At 56.2% G+C, this 24,681-nt stretch overlaps 1 protein-coding gene across 3 annotated transcripts; it reads left to right on the top strand.

Annotated features, from left to right (window-relative positions):
• The first annotated feature begins 30 nt into the window (after positions 1-30).
• Setd1b (SET domain containing 1B, histone lysine methyltransferase) lies at positions 31-24,197 on the top strand. 3 transcript variants are annotated; one of them, XM_060382392.1, is made up of 17 exons: positions 31-71; positions 806-990; positions 1,194-1,292; positions 1,917-2,187; positions 4,168-4,280; positions 5,114-6,331; positions 9,249-10,067; positions 13,667-13,928; positions 14,017-14,342; positions 14,420-14,522; positions 14,976-15,512; positions 16,589-17,848; positions 18,610-18,776; positions 19,658-19,792; positions 19,877-19,996; positions 20,075-20,212; positions 21,601-24,197. In XM_060382392.1, exons 2-17 carry the CDS (start codon positions 820-822, stop codon positions 21,772-21,774), a joined length of 5,913 nt encoding a protein of 1,970 aa, XP_060238375.1. In that variant the 5' UTR covers positions 31-71; positions 806-819; the 3' UTR covers positions 21,775-24,197. The 3 variants fall into 3 exon arrangements, with proteins under 3 accessions (XP_060238375.1, XP_060238374.1, XP_021487044.1); XM_060382391.1 differs by lacking the exon at positions 31-71 and adding an exon at positions 124-340; XM_021631369.2 differs by lacking the exon at positions 31-71 and adding an exon at positions 125-340 and having other exon boundaries at positions 19,661-19,792.
• The last annotated feature ends 484 nt before the right edge of the window (positions 24,198-24,681 follow it).

Below are 24,681 nucleotides of genomic sequence, written 5' to 3'. Positions count from 1 at the left end.
AGAGCGCCCGGGGAAGCGGCGAGGCGGGCGAGGGGAGGAGGAAGAGGAGGAGGAGGAGGAAGAGGAGGAGGGTGAGCGCCCGGGCCGGGCTCCTCAGCGGTGTATTGTGGGATGTGCGGCTACTGGGAGCCGAGCCTCCGCCGCCAGCCGCCTCCCGGGCAGCAGCAGCAGCAGCAGCGGCGGCGGCGACAGCGAGGGCAGCGGCAGCGCGGGGCCCGGCAGCCGCCGAGGCGGCGTCCCCCCCCCTCCCGGCCCCCGCTCCGGCCGCCCCGGCCTCGGCTCCCGCGGGGGACACCATGTACTGGCTGGCGGCGCAGGGAGGCCGGCGCCCGGCGGGGATGTAAGCGCGGCCGGGGAGGGGAGAGAGGCCGCGGCCACCGCCGCCGCCGCCGCCGCCGAACGGCCCGAGCCCCCGGCCCCCGCCCCGGCGGGCGGCGCCAGGCCTGCCGCGCGCCCCGCGCCCGAGCCGGGCCGAGCGCCACGCCGGGCGGCCGGCGGCACCATGGGCCGGAGCCCGCGTCCTCCGTGCGCCCCGGACCGCGCCAGCCCGCAGTGGGGGCCCCGGGCGGCCCCTCGCTGCCAGCCGGAGACGGTGGCCGAGCGGGCGGGCGCGTAGACCCTCCGGGAAGGGCTTATTCTCTCGCTCCATTCTTATTTTTTTTTCGGGGGGGGAGGGAGGGAGAGCCAGCGAGACGAGCTTTCGGGGCGCGCTGGTGAGGTGGGAGGGGGCGGGGGGGGCAGCCGACTGGCTTCTCCGGCGGATGTGTGGGAGCGGCGGAGGGGACAACAACTTGCTGGTTTTCAGGTTGGGTTAACGGCATGGAGAACAGTCACCCCCACCACCACCACCAGCAGCCCCCGCCGCAGCCCGGCCCTTCGGGCGAGAGAAGGAACCACCATTGGAGAAGTTACAAGTTGATGATTGACCCGGCTCTGAAGAAGGGGCACCATAAACTGTACCGCTACGATGGGCAGCATTTCAGCCTGGCGGTGAGTGGCCGGGGCGCCTTCCCGCCACCCCCACCGCCCCCGGCGGGGTCCCCAGACGGGGGCGGACAGAGGGGGACCCCTCTCCCAGTCACCTGGCCAACTGTCAGCCGGGGCCCCCCCTCAGCCCGGAGGGGGGCGTCCGCCCCTGCCCCCGGGGGCGGCGCGGCCCTTCCAGGCTGAGCCCCCCCCGTCCCTGCCCACAGATGTCCAGCAACCGCCCGGTGGAGATCGTGGAGGATCCCCGGGTGGTCGGAATCTGGACCAAAAACAAGGAGCTGGAGCTGTCGGTGCCCAAATTCAAGGTAGGACCCCTCCTCTCTGTCTTATGGTCCCTCCCCCCCACCCCCCTTCCCCGAGTTCGAAAATAACGCCAGTCCTGACCAAGCCCAGCCGAGTTCCCGCCGTTCAGGGCTGGGAAGTTTTGGCGGGGAGGGGTAGAGGGGTGACCCCTCCCGGCCACTGTAAACAAAATAACACCCGGGGAAACTGTAACGAGGGCGCTGATACAGCGGCCAGCCGGCCCCCCGGGTCCCCACCTGAGCCCTGCACCCAGGGGCCTGGCTCTGGGACCCGCCCCCCTTTCCAGCCCTTTGCCCTTAAAGGGGACAACTTCCTAGACCAGGGGGTCGCCCCGGAACCAGCAGCAAGGAAAAGAGGCCAGAATAGGGGTAGGGAAAGAGAAACTGTTTCTTTTTCCCCTTTCCTTTCGAACTCAGAGGACTTCCAGGTTCCAAACGATTTAATCCTCCGCTTCCCAGGCCCGCCCGCATGCTTTTTTGTTTTGTTTTGTTTTCTTTTCTTTTCCAAAACATTAAAAAAAAAAAATCATCATTTATTGTTTTTAACTGCTGGGCGAGTGAGGACTGTCGTGTTTTCTCTGTGGTTTTAATGTTTTCCCAACTCCCTTCCCCCGCGGCCCCGGCCAGATCGATGAGTTCTACGTGGGCCCTGTGCCTCCAAAGCAGGTGACATTTGCCAAGCTGAATGACAACATCCGTGAAAACTTTCTAAGGGACATGTGCAAAAAGTATGGGGAGGTGGAGGAGGTGGAGATCCTGTATAATCCGAAGACCAAGAAGCACCTGGGCATTGCCAAGGTGGTCTTCGCCACCGTGAGGGGCGCCAAGGAGGCGGTCCAGCACTTGCACAGCACTTCTGTCATGGGCAACATCATCCACGTGGAACTGGACACCAAAGGTTAGTGGTGGCGGCCCGTGAGGGGGGGCACCTGTCAGTCTGCATCCTCCTCCCTTCAGAGTTAGGAGAACCCTTCTCCTGAGGCCTCTTCCTTGGGACCCCCCCCATCACCTTATTTATTTCTTCTCCCCTCCGGAGGGCAGAGTCACATGGAGCCAAATGTGTTGTCTGTTGCTAGGAGACAGGCTGTAATTTACCAAATGTGCCAGCCCTCGGCCACTGCACCCTTAGGGACCACCCGGAGGCCTTCCCCCTACGGCACCCCTGTGGGCCCCTCTCGCTGAGCCCCAGCGGCCTGTGTTTAGAGAGTCCCTGCCTGTGTTAGGGGAGAAGGGAGGGTTTATTTATAGGGGGCAGAGGGAGAACCCTGTGCCTTTAAATTCATAAAAATGGTTCCTTAAGGGTCTAGGGTGCCATGCCCCCCACCCCCTACTGGTGCCCCTTCCCTGAACCAATCTGAGCCCGAGTGTTTCATTGATAATGTTCGGGTAGCACTGATAGTGGATCTTGGGGGCGGGCTGCTCTGGGTGCTCAGGGGTTGACACTTGTCTTCCCTCCTCTCTCTTAAAGAGACAGCAGCACCTCTGTCTGCTCAGTAGGGCTGGGGAGCCACACCTCCTCCTCCAGGGCTGCTGCCTCTCTCCTGGAGTCCTGCCTCAGGACTCAGGGGGAGAGACCTGGCAAGACTCAGGAAGGCCTTCCCCCTAAGTTTCTAAAAGATGCCCGCGTGGGCCTACTGTTCAGCCAGAGTTGGGGAGGGGCCACACTGGCGGACCTCGGATCGAGGCCCTGTGCAGCTCAGGGGACTTTTTTGTTTTGCTCTTAATGGTGGGTCCTTGTTGACTCTCTCTTAAGACCATGTCGGGTTGTTGCAAAGGGCTGTGGTAAACCTGAGGGGATTTGGTTACCTACTTGCAGAGCCTGAGCCTATTGTGCCTCTTCAGGACAGAAGCTTGTCATTTCTGTCCATTCTGCAGCTCTCTGGCTCCTCTCTCCCCCCCACCCCCTACCCCATTCCTCAAAGTCTACCAAATCGCTGTCCCCCACCCCTCCCCGCTCTGTGTGTGGAGACTTAATCCACTACCTCTTCTTACAGTAAGCTCAAGTCTGATTTCCCCCAAGACTGAGGCATGCTCTCCTCCTCCCACCTCCCCTGCCCACATCTTAGGAGGCACCTACGTCTCACCACTGTTTCATCTGTGGGGAAGAAGGGGGGTGGGGGAAGACGAGACAGAAACACAGCCCTGGTGTACTACCACCCATATTAGAGGTTGTGTTTCGAGAAAGAGACCAGCAAAGTGTAGAGCGTAGCTCCAGGAATGCACCTCCTTTGCATATGTAAGCAGCCACCCCTGCGCTCTATAAATACCAATAATCTGGGGCCCGGTTGGTAAACGTCGTCGCTCTGCTGGGTGGAGAGCTAGGTATGGGGCTCACTGGGCTAGGCAGTCCCCAGGCAGACTTGGGGCCCTCTTGGGGCGTAAGCTAGTGGAAAGCACCACTCAGTTGGTTTGCAGGAATATGTGTGTTTGACAAACTTTGCTGGTCTTTTGGCCCCAGGTAGTTAAGTCGCCTCTGTGTCACCGCACCTCCCCTGTGCTAGCTACAGGCTGTGGCTGTTAAGCCTGGGGATGGGGCCGGCTCTGTCGTTAGGAACCACGCTCCAGGCAGTGGAGAGAACCTGGCACTGAGGATGGCATTTGGGGGGCTTTGGGGAGCCTCTGCTCTAGAAAGACATTACCCTTAGCATCTCAGGATGAGAAAAATCAGAAAAAGAGTGTTGCCGCTCTACTGGACAGATGGGAGTGCTGGGTGAGGCACCCAGAGAGGGTAGCAGTATAATCAGGGGACATGCAGTATCCCCAGGCCTGTGGTCGCAGGCACAAGGGATCCCCGAAGATGCTAATAAGCAAGTTGGAATCCCCACGGGGGTGCCTCATGCTGGAGCCTCCATGGATACCCTCTCCCTTGCTGTTACAGGGGAGACTCGCATGCGCTTCTATGAGCTGTTGGTCACCGGCCGGTACACGCCCCAGACCCTCCCAGTGGGTGAGCTGGATGCTGTTTCTCCAATTGTGAGTGAGACCCTGCAGGTAGGCTCATCACTGTTGCTCTTCTGCCTATGGGTGTCTGGCTTGAGGGGCCTGACCACAACCTGCTGTAGGGTCAGAGCTGCTCTAGAAGCTGTTCTCCCAAGATCTGCTTCAGCGTGCTTCCCTGGGGCTGAGCCTGCTCACTGTCTGTAGCTTTCAGTCCCCACGGAGTCCCTCCTCCCATTCTATCCTCCAAACCGTGCTGAAATTCCCACAGACCTGGGGCGCTGTTCCATATGAATGTCAAAACTTTGCTAGGTTTGGGTGTCTGGGCACCCTTGCACTCCTGTCTCCAGAAAGTTCAGACTGCCTCCTCAGCCCCATGTCTACAAGGACGCTCACCTGGCCACGTCCACTGGGTCACAGTTTCAACCTGGGCTTCCACCTCCCCCCCCATCGCACCCCACCCTGCCCCATCCCTCAGAGGGTTAAAATCTGTTTACCTGCTGATTGAGAGGCACTGGTCACACTGTTTTAAGTGTTTAGAATTTGTAAGGACAATCCATCAAGCCCAAGATCACAGTTACTGGTCACATCTCTGTCATGCCCTTTAATGTCAGATGGACTGAGGCAGGAAGGAAATGTCAGTATACCAAGATGTCAGGGTCTTCTCTTTCTGCCTCTGGGTTTAGGGAAAGTCCTCCTCAAGTCCAGAGGGTCATCAGCTATTCCTAGGGGTAGAGAAACTCTTAAGAGCTTCCCTGACTGTCCGCTCCTTTCCTTGTGCTGGGAAGCCATTCCCAGAGTTGTAATGAGAAGCCGCTCAGTTCCCTTACAGAGATCTGTCCTCCCTCCACTCCCATGATTTCTTTTTCTTTTCCTTCTCTTTCTAGCTATCAGACGCTCTGAAGCGCCTCAAAGATGGCAGCCTGTCTGCAGGCTGCGGCTCTGGCTCCTCCTCTGTCACCCCCAATAGCGGCGGGACCCCCTTCTCCCAGGACACAGCCTATTCCAGCTGCCGTCTGGACACACCCAACTCCTACGGACAAGGCACCCCGCTCACGCCTCGCCTGGGCACCCCATTCTCCCAGGATTCCAGCTACTCCAGTCGTCAGCCCACACCCTCCTACCTCTTCAGCCAGGACCCCACAGCAACCTTCAAGGCCAGGCGGCACGAGAGCAAGTTCACAGATGCCTACAACCGTCGCCATGAGCACCATTACGTCCACAATTCAGCGGTGGCTGCAGTGGCTGGGGCCACGGCTACCTTCAGAGGCTCCTCAGACCTCTCCTTTGGGACAGTTGGCAGCAGTGGCCCTCCCTTCAAGGCCCAGTCACAGGATTCTGCCACATTTGCCCATACTCCGCCTCCTGCCCAAGCAGCCCCTGCTTCTGGGTTCAAGTCCGCTTTCTCTCCATACCAGACTCCAGCACCTCCATTCCCCCCACCCCCCGAGGAGCCCACTGCCACAGCCGCCTTTGGGAGTCGGGACAGCGGGGAGTTCCGGAGGGCACCTGCGCCCCCGCCCCTGCCGCCCTCTGAGCCTCCAGCCAAGGAGAAGCCAGGCACGCCTCCCGGCCCCCCGCCCCCTGACAGCAACAGCATGGAGCTGGGTGGTAGGCCTACCTTCGGCTGGAGTCCCGAGCCCTGTGACAGCCCTGGCACGCCCACTCTGGAGTCATCGCCTGCAGGGCCAGAGAAGCCCCATGACAGCCTGGACTCCCGCATTGAGATGCTGCTGAAGGAGCAGCGCACCAAGCTGCCCTTCCTGCGCGAGCAGGACTCAGACACTGAGCTCCAGATGGAGGGCAGCCCCATCTCCTCCTCCTCCTCCCAGCTCTCCCCACTCACCCACTTTGGCACTAACTCGCAGCCTGGTTTCCGTGGTCCCTCGCCACCCTCCTCGCGCCCCTCCAGCACAGGCCTAGAGGACATCAGCCCAACACCACTGCCTGATTCTGATGAGGATGATGACCCAGGCCTGTGTCTGGGGCCCCGGCCCCCACCTGAGCCAGGCCCCCCAGACCCTATGGGTGTTCTAGGCCACACTGCTGAGGTGGCTTTGGACCTGGCAGGAGACAGGACTCCAACCTCAGAGAGGATGGATGAGGTACCACTCTGTCTGTCTGTCTGGGATTGATTTTGTCTGTCTGTGTTCCACTCCTAACCCCCTTGATACATTGCACTAGCTAAGACACGGGGGGCAGTGGGACTCAGTTGGCAGTTCTGTCCTTCCTGGAAGAGTTGAGACTTCTCAACTTGGGATAAGTTGTGATTTTGGCAGAGACCCCAGGGAGCATTGGCTGTGCTCATGGACCCAGGTCCTCTTCTCTGTTAGTGGCTTAGGAATGACTGATCAGTCCTGTCGCTCAGGCATCCTGAAAGTTGGCCAGGGCGCTGTGTGGGGCTGGCTCAGGAGCACTCCCAAGTGTTGTCTCATGGAGCCCCGTGCACCAGAGAGGGGAGAGCACGTGCCAGCGGGCATCCTGTCCTCCTCCTGCCGTGGGCTTTAGGCTCTAACGTCTGTGGGAAGCAGTTGGGGTTAGCTTTGCAGGGGAACATAGCCTAAGTCAGGCAAAGGTATCCTGTCTGCCCTCTCTTCATTCCATCCCATTTCCTAAGCCTACAGTCTCAGCCGTTTTGGAGCTAGGAAGGTGAAGGTGTCACTGTCCAGGTTTCCGGGGGGAGGGGAGGGTTATGTCACCCTCCTGGCTCCACAAGATCCTCACCCTGGGCCAGGCCCCTGGCATCACAAGGCCCAACAGGCATAAATAAGTAGAAGCTCAGATACAGCCCCATGCTCCTTTGGACACAGAAGGGAGTGTCCTCCTTTCCCCAGCCCAGAGGACTGCTGTGGGAGAGGAGGTGGGGCCCCAGGTGGCTGAGGCCCCTGGGAGCCTGCAAGCAGTTCTGGGGAAATGGTTTCTGCCTTTAAGGGTCAGGGCAGGAAGAGTTGACAGGTGTACTAGCGCTTACTAGGCTGGAGGCCCCTCCCCCATCCCTTCTAGCCAGCCTAGGTTTGGCGGATGTTTGTCGTGCCAGCCACCTGGTCCAGGGCTTGAGCAGCTCCCAGTTGCTGGAGAGCACGGGCCGCCTTCACGCGTACTCACTCCCTGGACTTAAGAAAATAAGAGGAAACTAAGGCTGGGAGGGAGGACTGGTCTTGGGGTGCCCCAGGACCGAAGCCCAGAGACGCTTCAGAGTAGGGTTGAGCATCTGGCCGGCCCTCGGGTGCCCCCTGCTGGCGGCCGGGAGAGCAGTACCTAGGTTCTGTGTCTTGTCTTGTGTGGAGTCTCTGCCCGTGCCGGGTGTGGTGGAGAGGAGGAGGCGGCGTGGAGGAGACCGGTGGGGAAGGACAGGATGGCCAGAGGCTGGTGATGAAAAATACAAGTTTCAGCCCCAGAGCCCTAGCTGTCTCGTCACATGGACTGTGTAACCTAGAGGAAGGAAGGCATTTTCCCCCTAGTCTCAGTTTCGTCATCTGTTGAGTGGGACAGTAGGAGTCCTGCCGCGCCATCTCCATGGAAACGAGGTGTCGCCTGGGAAGCCCAGGCGTTATTCACCTAGACCTACAGGAGCTGCAGCCAGCTGGTTCCCACCCGCTGTGCCCAGGGAGGGAGGGGGCAGAGCCAGAGCTCTCCTGTGCCCCCGTGATTGGCTGGCTGTAGAGGGCGGGGTTAACCCTCTGTGCGCCGCTCGCCTGTGCTGAGGTGCTGTCCAGAGCTGATTCTTTCTCTTTTTGCTCAGCCTGCCACTCCCTCCCATGGGCACCTTGGTCATACATAGATGTGTGGTTTGTACAGGGGAGATGAGAGGCTAGATACTCCTTCCCCGACCGATGTCCCCTCCCTCTGAGGCTCTCCTCACCAGGTGGTATGACCTCTGACCTCGTAGTGCCCCCTCAGCCTTCCAAAGCACTTGCTGCCTGTCAGGCCTTGTTTTCTTAACATTTTCACCCAGGGAGGGGTCCGACCCACACAGGAGTCCGGTGTGGGACTGGACCTCGTCTTTTGTCACCTTTTCTCCAGTCCTCAGGTCCTTGACTGCCCCCCCCACCTCCTTGCCTTCTAACAACAGCTCTTGATGACATGGGCGGTGTCTGGAGCAGGCGTCCCAGCCCCAGTTCTCACGTCACTTGTGGCTCTCTGGTCTCTTCCTCACTCTTCCTCAGGAGGAGCCTCACTCTGTGGGGTTTCCCTGCAGTTTAGGGACAAGACCATGCATGTCTGTAGCTCTCGGCCTTGCCGGCCCGTTCTAAAAGTCAAGGGGACTTAAAAGAGTGATGGGAAATGATGAAAAAGGTTCAGTAGGAGAGTGCATGCCCAGCCCCTAGCACCTCAGAACTGAACACACAAAAGTCCCCTCTTGTTTATGAATCCTTAGTACTGCTAAGTGCTGGGGACCCTGCCAGCCAGCACTTGCTGGGACACCTTTTGCACAGGGCCCTCCTGGCCACCATGAGGGCCACACACTGACCGAGCCCGGGTGTGGGAGCCACTTCCTGTTTCAGAGTGCCACCCAGTCTCTTACTGGTTTTATAGTCTCAGAAGTTACTCAGACCTGTCCTCAGTAAAAGTGGAGATAGCATCCCCACTCTGCAGAGTTGTAGTAAGAGCTGGCTAATGTATGTAAATGCTCCTGGCGCATGGGAAACGCTCTGCAGGTGTTAACTCTTTCCTGTAAGCTCTCTCAGACTGCAGCTGAGTTCACTTTACCCTGTTGGCCTTCCCTCTCCTCTCCTCCCCTCTTCTCCACGCACTACTGTCAATCAATTGCTCCCCTTAAGCTTCAGCTCCGCCACTTAGAAGTTGAGCTCCAAACCAGTCAAGATTTGTGTGTCTTCGAGTGAATGTGTTGATGTCCTTTGTACCAAAGGGGAAAGTATGATTTGGGGTGGCTGATTGATTTGCATGAGATTTGTCCTGCAATCAGGAGTCCCCAGTACTGGTCCTAGGTCTCCCGTCTTCTTCTTGGTGTTTTGAAAGCACTTTTTGAGCTCTTCTCTTACCCTCACTGCTCTCTTTCAGGGCCAGCAGTCCTCAGGAGAGGACATGGAAATCTCAGATGATGAGATGCCCTCAGCCCCCATCACCAGCGCTGACTGCCCCAAGCCCATGGTGGTGACCCCGGGGGCAGGGGCTGTGGCAGCCCCTAACGTGCTGGCTCCAAACCTGCCCCTGCCCCCACCCCCTGGCTTCCCTCCATTGCCCCCACCTCCTCCCCCACCCCCACCACAGCCTGGCTTTCCCATGCCCCCACCGTTGCCCCCACCCCCACCTCCCCCAGCCCACCCTGCAGTGACAGTGCCCCCGCCGCCCTTGCCAGCGCCGCCTGGCGTCCCGCCCCCGCCCATCCTGCCCCCGCTGCCGCCCTTCCCACCAGGCCTGTTTCCGGTGATGCAGGTGGACATGAGCCACGTGCTGGGCGGCCAGTGGGGCGGCATGCCCATGTCCTTCCAGATGCAGACACAGATGCTAAGCCGCCTCATGACGGGCCAGGGCGCGTGTCCCTACCCCCCGTTCATGGCGGCCGCGGCGGCCGCTGCCTCCGCTGGGCTGCAGTTTGTCAACCTGCCCCCCTACCGGGGCCCGTTCTCACTGAGCAACAGCGGCCCAGGCCGTGGGCAGCATTGGCCACCCCTGCCCAAGTTTGACCCCTCCGTGCCACCACCGGGCTATGTGCCGCGTCAGGAGGACCCACACAAGGCCACGGTAGATGGGGTCCTGCTGGTGGTACTCAAGGAGCTCAAGGCCATCATGAAACGAGATCTCAACCGGAAAATGGTAGAGGTGGTGGCCTTCCGGGCCTTTGACGAGTGGTGGGACAAGAAGGAGCGCTTGGCCAAGGTATGTAGACAGGGCGTGCAGGAAGCACCCTCCGGCGCCGAGAGGGCAGGGCAAGAACCGGATAGGCGTGCCTTTCTCCAAAGATGTGTTACAGGACGTGTGTCTGCCTCGGGCCCCAGCATGAGGCTCCTTTAAAAAGGGTCGCCGAACCAGTGGCGGTGGCGCACACCTGAGATCCCAGCCCTTGGGAGGCAGAGGCAGGTGGATCTCTGAGTTCAAGGCCAGCATGAGCTCTAGGACAGCCTGGGCTACATGGAGAAACCCTGTCTTGAAAAACCAAAAAGATAAATAGATAAACGAAAATCTAAATGACTGAACAGCCTAGAACCGTGGCCACTGGCTGTGTGTGGCTTTCTCTTTAAACAAGAGAAGATGGAATGAACTGAAAGCACAGCTCACACGCAGTTCCTCATTTTCCCGTGCTGAGTTTCAGATGCCCGGGGGCTTCCTGACCAGTGGCTGCCAGGCGGTCCCACAGCCAAGACCCGGTGCCTGACTCACCTTCCTTTTCTTTTCTGATAACTTTGGCACAACGTCTAACCTCGTGGGGACCTCTGCTTTTCCTTTTCCTGGAGCTTGTCTATCCAGATCTTCATAAACGATCCCTAACTGTCTTCTCTACTTAAGAAAGGACACTTTTCTTGGATCCTTTTTCTTTAAGAGAGGAAGTCTCTGCTAGGTATGGTGGCGCACACCTTTAGTCCCAGCACACTGGGAGTTAGAGGCAGGCGCATCTCTGTGAGTTCGAGGCCAGCCTGGTCTACAAAACAAGTCCAGGACAGCCAGAGAGAGCTACTACACAGAGAAACCCTGTCTGGAAAAACCAAAGGGGGGAAAAGAGGTGGAGTCTCAGCCTGTGTTTCACAGGCTCAAGGATGCTCCTGCTTCAGCATTCTTAGCTGCACTGACAGGCACTGACTGGCTTCAGTGCGTTTAAAATCCTCCCAATTAGGCTGGGAGCATTGGCACGCACCTGTAATCGCAGCACTGGGCGTGGGGGTGGGGCGCCGTGGCAGAGGCTCATGGGATCTCTCTGAGCTTGCGGTCAGCCAGGGTTCCATAGTGAGACCCTGTCTCAAAACAGCAAATGATAGTAATAAGCCATTCTTTAATCCCAGCACTCGGGGAGGCAGAAGCAGCCAGATTACTGTGAGTTTGAGGCCAGCCTGGTCTACAGATCGAGTCCGGGAAAGCCCAGGCTACACAGAGAAACCCTGTCTAGAAAAAAGAAAAAAAAGATAGTAGTAGTAATTAAAAGAAAAGCCCCCGTTGCTGCCCTTGCCTCTAGTTCTGTCTGCTCTTCACCCCGACCCCAGAGGAAAGCAGACTTGCCAGTTTTGCTGTCCCTTATTGTGGACTTTAGGGAACACTGTGACTAGGAACTTGCTCTCTGCAGTCTAGGTAAGTGAGTCCTGTTAGGCCTCATACTCTGCGGTAATAAAACCAGGAGGAGCTGTCTACCGCAGAATTCTTTACTTGAATTTGTTGCCCACCCCCATGAGTAATGGTCACAGCTAACTAAAGCTTAAAGTGTCCGTGCTCTCAAGATGGCCCATTTTGTCGGGCGTCCCTGCCATCCTTTCAAGAAAGACAGTTAGAGCCCAGAGTGGCCACTTGTGGGTGAACAACAAACAGCTATACAGACTTGTTCTATGTTTTGCTTTTTTTTTTTTTCATCGTTGTTTTTGAGACAAGGTTTCACTCTGTTGCTTCCTGGGTGTCTAGGCTAGCCCAGGCTAGCGTCCAACTTGGTAATCTGCCTGCCTCTGCCTCCTGATAACCTTGCTTTATTATTATTATTATTATTATTATTATTATTATTATATTGTTGTTGTTTTTCAAGACAGGGTTTCTCTGTGTAACAGCCTTGGCTGTCCTTGACTTACTTTGTAAGCCCAGGCTGGCCTGGAACTTACAGAGATCCAACTGCTTCTGCCTCCGTGAGTGCTGGGATTAAAGGCCTGCGCCACCATGCCCAGCTGAGTCCTGGCTTTAAAAGTGTGCAATACCTCAGATGGCCATCACACAAATTATAGCGAGTCTTGTTTTTATTAAAACTAAATCTGATTTAGGTTTAAATAAAATAATGAGGCCAGGTGCCGCATGTCTTTAATCCCAGTATTTGGGAGGCAGAGGCCAGCCTCATCCACATAGCAGGTTACAGGAGAGCCTGGGCTATACAGTTACCTTGTCTCAAAAAACAAAACAACAACAACAACAACAAAAAAAACTAACCAAGGCCAACCTCAAATTCCCTTTGTAACAGAGACTGATTTTGCACTTAGAATTTTCCTGCTTCCACCTCTAGGGCATTGGGATCCCAAGTGTGCCTGACCACGCCCGGTTTAGCAGATGCTGGGAACGGACCCTAGGCAAGCACTCTCCCAGCCCAGCTGTAGCCCTAGCCCTGAATAAATTCTTGAAGCTGTTGGCAGTGCCTGAGCCAGATGTGAAGCCAGATGATGTGAAGCACACCTGTAATCTCAGGAGTCTAAGGCCAGCCTTAGCTACCCAGTTCCATGCTAGCCCGTAACACAGCAGAAATGGGTTGGATAGATGTCTCAGCAGGCAAAAGCACTGGCTGCTCTTGCGGCGGACCCAGGTGTGGTTGTCAGCCACCGCGTGGTGTGTCACAACTGTTCAGAAGTCCAGATCCGGGAGACACACACACATCAAACTAAAATAACCCTTTAAAAGAAATCCTATAACAAATTCAAAAGGCCAGTCCCTTGAGTTTGATTTTCTGTGGTATTTTATTTTGAGATGGGGTCTTGTGTGACCCAGGTTGGCCTCAGGCTTGTTGGGTAACCAAACAAAGTTGGCCTTAAATGCCTCCCATCTGCCAAGTGGGAAGGATTACAAGCCTGTGCCACCAGCCCCAGCTCTGTTGTTACGGTCATTTGTGTGTTTGTTGGGTGGTGTTTTGCCTACATGTGTGTAAATGCAGTGAGGCTGGCCTGGGGTCCACAGAGGAAGGAACAGGGCACCAGATGCCCTCAAACTGGAGTTACAGATGGTTGTGAGCCACCATTTGGGTGCTGGGAATGGCACCCATGTCCTCGACAAAGGCAGCCCGTGCTCTTAACCACTGAGCCATCTCTCCAGTCCCCTTAACTCTCTCCTTTTTTTTTTTTTTTTTAAGCACTAGCTCAAGAAGTAAAAGTGGTTTCAGTTAGCTTTTGAAGCAAGAACGGCTTATGCTCCGTCCCTTCTCTTATGGGTGTATGGAATCAGCTGTGTAAACACTGTGGACAGTTTGTAACACACTGGAACCACGGGGCGCAGGGAATTAGGACTTTGTAAATGTGTTGAGTGTGGACCTTGGTTCCTGTGGCAGTGGTGCAGGCCTGTCCTTAGAGGACGCGGCTCTCAGTCTCGCCTCCCACACGTGGCGGCTGCTGCTCCAAGAACTGTGGCTATCTATAGTGGTGTGTTGTTGGTGAGGTCATGATGGAGGGGCAGGGCAGGGCTCTAGAAGCCCAGGACGGAGTTCAGTGTGGCCAGGTGTGTGGGAAGACAGTGTACCACTACCGGAGCCTGCCAGCAGGGGGCGGCAGCCATCCTCTGACTGGTCACTGTCCTTTCCTCTCCCATCCCAGGCCTCGCTGACCCCCGTGAAGTCTGGGGAGCATAAGGACGAGGACAGGCCAAAGCCCAAAGACCGAATTGCCTCATGTCTGCTGGAGTCGTGGGGCAAGGGTGAAGGCCTGGGTTACGAGGGCCTAGGCCTGGGCATTGGGCTTCGTGGCGCCATTCGCCTGCCATCCTTCAAGGTCAAGAGGAAGGAGCCACCGGACACAGCCGCCTCTGGTGACCAGAAGCGGCTGCGGCCCTCAACATCTGTGGATGAGGAAGATGAAGGTTCGTGCTCTGGGCCGCTGTCTGTCTGTCTGTCTATCGCCCTTTTTCCCATCTGTGCATCCCAGTTCTGACTCTGCTATTTCCACAGAGTCAGAAAGGGAGCGTGACCGGGACATGAGTGATGCCCCCTGTGAACTAGCCAAGCGGGACCCCAAGAGCGTGGGTGTGAGGCGCCGGCCAGCGCGGCCACTGGAGCTGGACAGTGGCGGGGAAGAGGATGAGAAGGAATCCTTGTCTGTGTCGTCGTCTTCGTCAGCGTCCTCGTCCTCGGGATCTTCTACCACCTCACCCTCGTCCTCAGCCTCAGACAAGGAGGAGGACCGAGAAAGCACTGAGGAGGAGGAGGAAGAGGAGGAGGAGGGCAGGCCCAGGAGCCGTGTATCCTCACCCTCGTCCTCGTCCACCTCTGATAAGGTCTGGATCGGGGAGGCTCCTGGGTGCTGGGTGCTGGGATGTGAGCCTTCGGCTTACCTATGTCCCTCCACCCCCAGGAGGATGATGATGACAGTGATGACCAGAATGATTCTGACATCGATGATCAAGATCCAGCACTGTCAGAGGCGAGTGAGAAGGACAGCGGAGAGTCTGAGGAAGGTAAGCAAGGAGGTGGGCTGCCTGGCCCAAGCCCACGCTCCCCGGGCGGAAGTGGAGCGTTGGTCACTGATGTTCTGCGACCAGTGTTAGTGCTTTTGAGAGGTTTGCTCCTTAAAGCATGTACCTCACGTGTCAGGATTCCAGCTACACCAAATGACAGAATGGGTGAGTCCCTAGACCCAGAAAATACGTAAGCTGGTGAGGGTGCTTAAGCTGTGTTGACAGGAGTGCTTAGGGACTCAGGGAAGTGGGTGGCTGCACCTCGGGAACCTGAATGTGCACTTGAGAGGGAACGGTTTTATGTTAATTTCACCTTGCTCTTTTCATGCTTCAGCGTCTCGAGGGTTGTGTTTCGGAGGGCATCCTGCTCAAGGCCTTTGGGGAACTCTAGCACGGGGCAGGAACACCACTGGCCATGAAATAACCCCTTCCCAACTCGTGTCTTTCACACAGAGGAGACAGAGAGCATCGCCACCTCAAAGGCCGCAGCCGAGTCGGCCTCATCCAGTGAAAGTTCGGAATCTTCTGAGTTTGAGTCCAGTTCTGAGTCCTCATCCTCATCTTCATCATCAGAGGACGAAGAGGACATGACTGCGCCTGGGGAGGAAGAAGGAGAGGAGGAGGAAGAGAAGGAGACGGCGATGGCTGCAGCGACAGTAGTGGCGATGGCCGAAGAGAGCATGCCTCTGGCAGGTGGCCAGGACTTCGAGCAGGACAGGGAAGAAGTGCCTGTGGGCCCAGGAGTCCCCATGGCTGAGTCCTTGGGCACAGAAGAGGAAGTGGACATTGAGGCTGAGAATGAAGCCCCTGAGATGCAGGCTGCCCTGCAGGATGAGCCTCCATTGCCCGTGAGCGCTCCGGAGCTGGAAGAGAACAAAGAGCCCCCAGAAGAGCCAAGCCCAAACACACCAGAGGACATGGTGCTCTCTCCAGAGCTCCCTGCCAAGGAGACGGAGGCCCAGCCCACATCGCCTCCTGAGCATGGTCCAGGTAATCCTGCAGCCTCTTGGGTGGGAGCGGGCCATGATGCAGAGAGCTGGCTTGTGTCTCTGTCATCAGAACCAGCCCAGGTTCTCTGGAAGGGCCTCAGCTGACGCCCTTCCCTGGAATCACTGATGGCCCAAGGGTTATTCTTCGGCCCATGTTTTCCTGAGGTGCCCCACACACATGCTTGGCGGGGAACCCACGGTTGCTCTAGTGGCAGGCGGCCTGGGAGGGCTGGGTCAGTGGGTTCGTCATCCTGCACCCACCACCTTGACCAAGTAGTGCAAAGCGCGTGACAGGCTGGTTGCTGGAGCCTCCGGATGGGAGTGTCTGCGGTGGCAGAAATGGTCTGCCAGACACAGTGTTGCTGCTGAGCCCCCCTCTGAGGAGCCTGCATTATGACTTAATTCAAATTCATCTTAACGTTTCAGAGTAGTTAGCACAGCCGCATGTGGCTGGTATGTACCTTTTTGAAATCCAGGAAAGGAAACTTTAGATTTTGTTTAATGTGTCTCATTTCACTGAGTACAGAGCACAGGTCTTCGAATAGGAACTCGCTCTGAAGGTTCTTTCAGTCTGCAGGACTGTTCTAGGCATTGTCAATACAACAATAAATCAAATGGACGGAAGATACCCGTCCTCGTGAAGCACGTACATACTCTGGGTCAGAGTGACAGGTTACAGCACACTGGAAAACTTAGACCCCAAGAGAGCAGAGGCAAATGCCAGGAGAAATGGGTGAAGGCTGACAGGTAGAAGATGGAAGCCGAGTTGGAGCGGGTTTTCCTGGAGGCTTTGCTCTCGGCCGTGCTGGGGTCCAAACCCAGGACCTAACACACGCCAGGCAAGTCCGCTAGCATTATGCCACACTCCGGCCACACGGACATAGTTCGGAAGGCACTCAGAAGGCTAGCATTGCTCCTCCCTGCACTTACGAGGCCCCTCCTGGGTCCCTGCCCCGGGCTGGTTACTGAAAAGCCCTGAGTGAGCAGTGTCTGTGTGTTGAGTGCCTAGTAGGGCAGTAAGGAGATAAGGTGCTGGAATTAGGTAACAACACCCTGGTCTTCTGCCTCTTTCCACAGAGGAGGATGTGGAAGTGGAGCCCGAGCCGCCTCCGATGCTCTCCTTGCCCCTGCAGCCACCATTGCCACCCCCTCGACTACCCCGGCCACCCAGCCCACCCCCTGAGCCTGAGACCCCAGAGCCCCCCAAGCCTCCTGTCCCCCTGGAGCCTCCCCCTGAAGACCAGCCTCCGCGTACTCCGGGCCTCTGTGGCAGCCTGGTCAAGTCACAGAGCACAGAAACAGTGCCAGCCACCCCAGGCGGAGAGCCTCCGCTGTCAGGGGGCAGCAGTGGCCTGTCACTGAGCTCCCCACAGGTGCCTGGCAGCCCCTTCTCCTACCCGTCCCCGTCCCCCGGCTTGAGCAGCGGGGGCCTTCCACGGACACCTGGTCGGGACTTCAGTTTCACACCCACCTTCCCTGAGCCCGGCGGGCCCCTGCTTCTGCCTGTCTGTCCCCTCCCAGCCGGTCGTCGAGATGAGCGCGCTGGCCCGCTGGCCTCCCCCGTGCTCCTGGAGACCGGCCTACCTCTCCCACTTCCTCTGCCTTTACCCTTGCCGCTGGCATTGCCTGTCCCTGTCCTAAGGGCCCAGCCTCGGCCGCCTACCCAGCTGCCTCCTCTGCTGCCTGCCACCCTAGCTCCCTGCCCAACCCCCATCAAGAGGAAGCCAGGCCGGCCCCGGCGATCCCCACCATCTATGCTGTCCTTGGATGGGCCTTTGGTCCGGCCGCCGCCGGGGCCTGCCCTTGGGAGGGACCTTCTGCTCCTGCCAGGCCCACCACAGGCCCCCATTTTCCCCAGTGCACATGACCCTCGGGCAGTGACCTTGGACTTTCGGAACGCAGGGATTCCAGCCCCCCCACCGCCCCTCCCACCTCAGCCCCCTCCACCCCCACCCCCACCACCTGTCGAACCCACCAAGCTGCCCTTCAAGGAGCTGGACAACCAGTGGCCCTCTGAGGCTATTCCCCCAGGACCTCGCCGTGATGAGGTCACTGAGGAGTACATGGACCTAGCCAAGGTGCGGGGACCATGGCGACGGCCGCCTAAGAAGCGCCACGAAGACCTGGTGGCCCCGTTGGCCTCACCCGAGCCCTCCCCGCCCCAGCCTCTCTTCCGGCCCCGCTCAGAGTTTGAGGAAATGACCATCTTGTATGATATCTGGAACGGTGGCATCGATGAGGAGGACATCCGCTTCCTGTGTGTCACCTACGAGCGCCTGCTGCAGCAGGACAACGGCATGGACTGGCTGAATGACACGCTCTGGGTCTACCATCCTTATATCCTGCCGGGCTTGGGGGCCCCACCCCCCAGAAGCAGGAAGGCTCTCTAGGCATAGCACCTTGTCTGTAGCAGTCAAGTACCAGGGAGGCAGTAGCACAGTCACTGCCGCTTACCAGGCGGCGGCCCTGCCAAGCCTGTCTTGGGTGCAAACGTAAGGGCGAGGAGTGTATAACTTAGCAATAGCAGAGGAGACCAAGCTGGGCTCCGTCAGCAAGGCTCTGCCTGGCCCAGTGATACTCAGTGCAGTTGGTTGTCTCATTTTACGCTGGCAGAAACTGTTCAGAGAGGATTGGTGAGCTGCCTAAAGCTGCCACACAGCCACTGAGTGGCGGAGCTGAGGTTTGAAGACAAAGCCTGCTCTTGAACCCAGCACTCTCCTATGATGCTCTCCTGAAGATGGTTGGTTGTGTGTGGTGCTGGTATAGGGTTGATGCTGTCTTGTTCCCCATTGTCCACCCTGATTTGAGCATTAGCTGTCTCAGGAGCTCTGCCAAAGTACTCTGACTAAACTTACCTGTTCATGGGTTCATCGTTATCCCTATCTTCAGGTGAGACACGGGCAGAAGATAGCAATAAGCATGCCCCGTGTCACGCACTGGGTGCAGGTCAGCAGAGCTAATTTAGGTGGCGTCCATGTGGGTGGCGGACCTGGCCATCCTTACCCCAAGATGTGGGTCTGAGGAGGCTGGGGAGGACAGGCAGGGGGACCGGGAGGGGGATCTCTGAGAACTGCACGTGGCCCTTGACCCACACCCACCCACCAGCCTCTCCTCGGCGAAGAAAAAGAAGCGGGACGATGGCATCCGAGAGCATGTGACGGGCTGTGCCCGAAGCGAGGGCTTCTATACCATCGACAAGAAGGACAAGCTGAGATACCTCAACAGCAGCCGAGCCAGCACTGACGAGCCGCCCGTGGACACCCAGGTACTGTGAGCCCGGCCTTCGTGAGCCTGCGCTGAGCCAGGGGGCTCCGTTCAGGGCCTCTGTCCTACGTGTTTGGGCCGTGGGAGGTGAAAGGTGAGGGTGGTGGGTAGAGGCTCATGAGTTCTAGAGGAGTCTATCCTATGCAGGTAGACTGTCTCAGAGTTAAAAAAAAAATTTAGCAGAGAACCCCAAATGGTGTTTTGTTTCTGTGTTTCAAGAAACACAAAATATATTCTTTTCTTTTTTTGCGTTGTGGGCCCAAATGGTTTTTAACCGTGGTCATAAGTACATTTCTAAGAAGTTGGCTTTTTTGGGTTTTTTTCTTCTCTATTCGGAATACACCTGTAGTATTGTACTGGGCATCAGTGAATAAAACAGTTATTCTCGTGGTGTGGAATGAGCATTCAAGCCAGTGTACAATCAGGAGCAAATGCTGTGGATAAGAGGGAGGTTGGCAAGTGCAAGGGGGTCAGAGAAGGTCATGTTGACTCTAAGTGAAGAGGGAGGAAGCCACATAGACCTACAGGAAAAGACCACTGAGAACAGAAAAGTAATTTGATAAGTCAGGGAGGCCCTCAGTTGTGAGGGAAAGGAAAAGCATTTCACGATGCTGATAGGAGCCAGACAGTGGTGGAGAGCGTGTTTAATCCCGGCACTCGGGAGTCAGAGGCAGGTGGATCTCTGTGAGTTTGAGGCCAGCCCCTAGGGCTACATAGAAAAACCCTGTCTCGAAAACCAAAGCTAACAAAAAAAAAAAGAGAGGCTGATAGGAAGAGATGGACAGGCCGGAGACGCTCCAAGCTGGGAGGCAGGGACAGAGCTGGGGAGGGTGTGGCAGGGCCTCCTGTGTCCCTCTCTGACTTGTCGTCCTGTCGTGCCAGCAGGGTATGAGCATCCCGGCGCAGCCCCACGCCTCCACCCGGGCAGGCTCCGAGCGGCGGTCTGAGCAGCGGCGTCTGTTGTCCTCCTTCACCGGCAGCTGCGACAGTGACCTGCTCAAGTTCAACCAGCTCAAGGTGAGGCTAGGCCTCCTCCCTCCGGGCAGCCGGCTCAGTGGCGGGGCATCAGCAGCTCATCCGTCCTGTTCTTTCCTCCCCTAGTTTCGGAAGAAGAAGCTCAAATTCTGTAAGAGCCACATTCACGACTGGGGCCTGTTTGCCATGGAGCCCATTGCTGCTGATGAGATGGTCATTGAGTACGTGGGCCAGAACATCCGCCAGGTGGGTGCTGCACGGGGGACCACCGACTGGGGGCGGGGGCCAAGGAGCCGGCCCGGACTTAAGGCTTTTTGCCCCCAGGTGATTGCGGACATGAGGGAGAAACGGTATGAGGACGAAGGCATCGGAAGCAGCTACATGTTCAGGGTAGACCATGACACCATCATTGATGCCACGAAGTGCGGCAACTTCGCGCGCTTCATTAACCACAGCTGCAATGTAAGTGCCCAGCGAGGGGCCGAGATGACCCACCTGTGCGCTGCGGGCTCCCAGGCAGGGCAAGCATGCTCAGTCTCCTTTCCAGGCTCCAGCTGGCGGGAGGCGACAGGCAGGGATGGGCTCAGAGGCCTCTAAAAGGAGCCTCTCTCCTGAGCTCGGGTGTGATGTCTGTACAGTGGGTACAGTGGGAATTCTGGACTCCGGTGTAAGACAGAAGGTGCTCGAGAGGTGGTCTGGGGACAGGTGTGGTGGCGTAAGTTAAGCCCAGCACTCGGGAGGCAGAGGTGGGTGGATTTCTGTTTAGAGGTGGTTTACGTAGTGAGGTCTGGCCAGGATTGCCCAAGTAAGACCCTGTCTCACTGTTTGTCTTGCAAGCACAGAGACCTGAGTTCACTCCCAAAGCCACATAAAAAGGTGGGGTAGATCCTGGGGCTGGGGAGGTGGAGACAGGAGAATTCCCTGAGCTCCCTGCTCAGCTAGCCTAGCTAACTGGGTGAGCCTCAGACCAGTGAGCAACACTTGTAGCACTGCTCCTCCCCAGGCGAGTGATGACAGGTACTGACCACGCCCGGTGGCGTCAGAAGCAGGGAATGATGGGGAGAAACCATAGCCAGCATTAACAGGGAAGGAGAGCTTCGGGAGAAGGGTACATACAGTTTTGGCTTCAGGCTCCCAGTGAACTTGATAACCTCTGTAGTAACTGCTTATCTTATCTTGTGCTCCAAACAAAAGCAAATACAGGTGATGTGCAAGTGAAGAGGGCAAGATCGTGTCAGTAAAACTGGCAACTGGGGTCTGGAGTTTATGGACTGACTTCTTTAGGGCTCAGAAGTACAGAATTGCCAGGCGTAGTGGTGCACAGGCCTTTAATCCTAGCACATGGGAGGCAGAGGCAGGTGAATCTCTGAGTTCCAGGCCAGTCTGGTCTGCAGAGTGAGGTCCAGGGTAGCCAGGGCTACTACTCAGAGAAACCCTGACTCAAAAAAACAAAACAAAACAAAACAAAAAAAAAAAAGGAAATGCAGATTTAGGCATCTGATGAGAAATAATTGTGGTTGTTTTAAAGACTTAAGTGTTTGTTTGTCTTATGTGTGTGGCTGTTTTACTAGCATGTATGTATTCCTGGAACCCAGAGAGGTCAGAAGAGGGCACTTGAATCAGGAGTCACGGGTAGTTGTGAGCCACCCTGTGGAGGCTGGGAACCGAACCTGGGTCCTTTGCAAGAGCAGCAAGCGTTCTTAACCGCTCATCATGTTTATTTACCATCAGGCATTGGGGAGCCAACTGGAGAGCTGAGCTGGGGCATCAGTTGGGTTTGGGGTGGCTGCATGGTGGGCCCTGGGTAGGGCCCTGGCCCCTGGCTGACCGAATCTCCACCTTGCCCACAGCCCAACTGCTACGCCAAGGTGATCACGGTGGAGTCGCAGAAGAAGATCGTCATCTATTCAAAGCAGCACATCAACGTCAACGAGGAGATCACCTACGACTATAAGTTCCCTATCGAGGACGTCAAGATCCCCTGCCTCTGCGGCTCCGAGAACTGCCGGGGCACCCTCAACTAGTCCCCGGGTGCCAAAGGCCAAGGATGTCAGCCGTAGCCCGGGAGGACCCTCGCCCTGGGCCAGGCTCCACCTCCCACCCATTTCAGGTGCTGTCCCTTCTCCCCAGCAGCCACGCTAGGGCCTGGCGCCCCCAACACTACCCCAAGGACCCACCCGCAGCCCCAGCCCCGCAGCGGGAAAGGGCTTCTCTGTCTCTCTCCACCCGTGTCTTCTGTTCTAAAGATGCTCCTGCAGGCTTTCTGTCCTCCTGGATCTGGCTTTCCACCCCCTTGTCCTCTCTCGCTGCCTTCAGCGTTAAGTCTTTCCCCGTGAATGCTGCTCTGTTGTGTTGTCTTCTCTTTATTTTCTTCCTTGTCCTAAGAAAAGACATTTTAACCATTGAAAATGTGAAGGCAGAATCAGAGGAGGAACCCTGTGGGGCCTGGAGGCCTCAGTGAAACTGTGTGTGGACCCAGGGTCCGGGCTGAGGCCGGGCCAGGTGCTGCAGGAGGAGGGGCCCTCCTTGGCCTCCCCCTCAGAACACTACATGCCCGAAAGGCCTCTCTGCCTCTGGGCGCAGTGCGCAGACCCCACAGTTTCTCCTGGCCTGTTCCCCAGTCTGTCCCTTCCCCTGTGGCTGAGGGTGCCCTTCTCCTGAGGTAGCCCCTGGGGGGGCTAAGCTGGCCCCAGGCAGGAACTTCCTCTCTGGGTGCTCCCAGCTGCCTACCATCCCCAAATCCTTGGGTTCAATGTTTACTTTCTCATTCGGATGCCAGCAACGATGGAGCCTCCTCGGGTGTCCCCAGTGCGGTGGGGGCACTGGGAAGGGTGTCTCCATTCTCTGCTGCCTCGGCTTTGCCTGGGTGTAGGGGGTGCCAGGGCCCTCAGGGGCCCCCAGCCCTGCCATTACGGGTTGTCTGACCGTACGCATGTGACATTTTTGTTGATAAGCTTTGCCCCTTTACCCCAACCCACACCCATGTCACCCTGCTGGTGGCCCCCACTGGGGAGGCCAGAGTATTTATTTCCATAGCGAGCAGGTTACTTCCAGAGAAAGGAAAGTAGTCTTGGAAATGATTTTAAAACTCAAATCTACTTTTGGACAGCTCCTGCGCCCGCCCGCCCACCCATCCTCATCCTCTTCAGGGTTAATTTCCATGATTTTTTTTTTCTTAATGTATAAAATCAAAAGGAAGAAGATGATTGTTTTGGTGTTCAGCACCAATTACTATAGATAGACTGCCATAGCGGACTTTTTCTCGGGAACTTTGTTTCTTGTAGAAACACGTGGGAAGAATTGTTTTTTCTTATTCCTTTTTACTTCCACACACAAAAAAAAGTAAACCAACCAACAACAAACAGACATACACAAACAGCAAGTCCCGTCCTTTACACCCCCATTCCCCCCCCCCCGAAAGCAGAGCAGGCATGTAAATACTTCTGGACCGTGACTGTTGTGACCCGGAGTCCTCACCAAGATGAAAGTGCTCCGGGTGGGTCGGCCCCACCCGCAGACCAGGCGGCGGAGCCTCTTGGTATCTCAGCTTGTGTCAAGCTTCCTTATCATGTAAATTCTGTACAAAGAATTGTTATTTTTTTCTTTCTCTCTCTCTCTCTGTCGTTGGTGGTTTTGTTGTGGTTTTTCTTTCCCTCTGTGTTTGCGTCTGTGCCCTCCGGTCTGAAGGTGAAGATGAGTGGCATTAAGACACAGGGTTTCCCTGGGCACAGCGACGACCTTCTCTTCCCATTTGCAGTTTTTTGCATAATTGTGCAAATGAGAAAAAAATATTTATTTTTCACACAAAGAAATGTGTAGTGTGTAGAGACGGCTAATTTGAGTTACTTAGCAGCCCACCTCCAGGGCCTGTCTTCATCTTGCCTGCTCCCATCCACCACAGAAGGGTAAGGATGAAGATGCTCAGAGGCCAGGGGACAGATGTGGGCTTCCTGGTTGTGCCTCAGTGAGCCCCGTCACGGGATCCACATCCATTAACCTTGGCTGCCTTTGAAGAAGGGTGAGGTTTGAGGCTGCCCCTCCCCCAAACCCCTGGCTCACCCCCAGGAATGGTTTGCAATAATCCTAATATGTGGGCTCGTTTTTTTCTTTGGAAGCTTTTGTTATCATTGAATAGATCTCTGCTTTTGAAGGGTCAGGGGTTTCTGATTTCTTTTTTTTTTTTTTTTTTGCTTTTTTTTTTTTTTTCTTCTTTTTCTTTTTTCCTCTCCCTGCCCCTGCAAAGAAGAGAACCAATAAATTTTGGGGTTGTCTGTGCGTATAGACTTTGTCATCCATATGTAACTTGTTTTTGAAGAGAAGTGTTTCCGTTGTGGGTGTGTCTTGCTGTAAATATTTGTTCATATTTTTGTGAATTCAATACTATGTACCATTGTATTATAGTAACTTTTATAAAGCAAACCATAAATATACTGACTTTTCTTACAGATACGCCGTCTCTCTTGCTCTCCTCCCACCCCTCCCCCCTTTCTCCCTGTTGAAAGTGCACCCTGTTCTTGAGGAGGGTAGACCAGAGACTGGAAGAGGGTGTGATAGACCACTCAGAATATTGTGGGTTCCTTTGCTTTTGAGATTGATGTACTCTGTAGTCCAGGCTACAGAGCCTCTGGCCTCAGCCTCCAGAAATGGGGTTGTAATCAGGACCTTGCCATGCCATGCTGCCCGTTTGATCTTCACTTGATCGTAACCGGAAGGTTCAGGGACAGTGATTGGATATAAATTCTGAGCCGTCAGTGGGTTCTGAACTGGGTCAGACTATACAGTCAAGCTAGATGTTCTGTCATTTTTGTTTTTTTATTTTTAAGGAGGATTTTTTTCCTTAGATATTTTTTTTAAGCCCTTAGCTATCTTGAGCAGGTAATGATAGGTCAATACGAACAAATCTGCCATAGGCCCCTCATCCCAGTTACTCC

Source organism: Meriones unguiculatus, chromosome 4, assembly GCF_030254825.1.
Source record: "Meriones unguiculatus strain TT.TT164.6M chromosome 4, Bangor_MerUng_6.1, whole genome shotgun sequence".
NCBI classification, from domain to species: domain Eukaryota; kingdom Metazoa; phylum Chordata; class Mammalia; order Rodentia; family Muridae; genus Meriones; species Meriones unguiculatus.
This window is presented reverse-complemented; position numbering and strand designations above follow the sequence as displayed.

Excerpts from the sequence above, each read along its gene's own strand:
- Setd1b (XM_060382392.1), top strand. The coding sequence starts at position 820 with ATGGAGAACAGTCACCCCCACCACCACCACCAGCAGCCCCCGCCGCAG. Across the intron at positions 6,332-9,248 it reads CCTCAGAGAGGATGGATGAG|GGCCAGCAGTCCTCAGGAGA; the intron begins GTACCACTCTGT and ends GCTCTCTTTCAG. Across the intron at positions 15,513-16,588 it reads GCCTCCTGAGCATGGTCCAG|AGGAGGATGTGGAAGTGGAG; the intron begins GTAATCCTGCAG and ends CTCTTTCCACAG.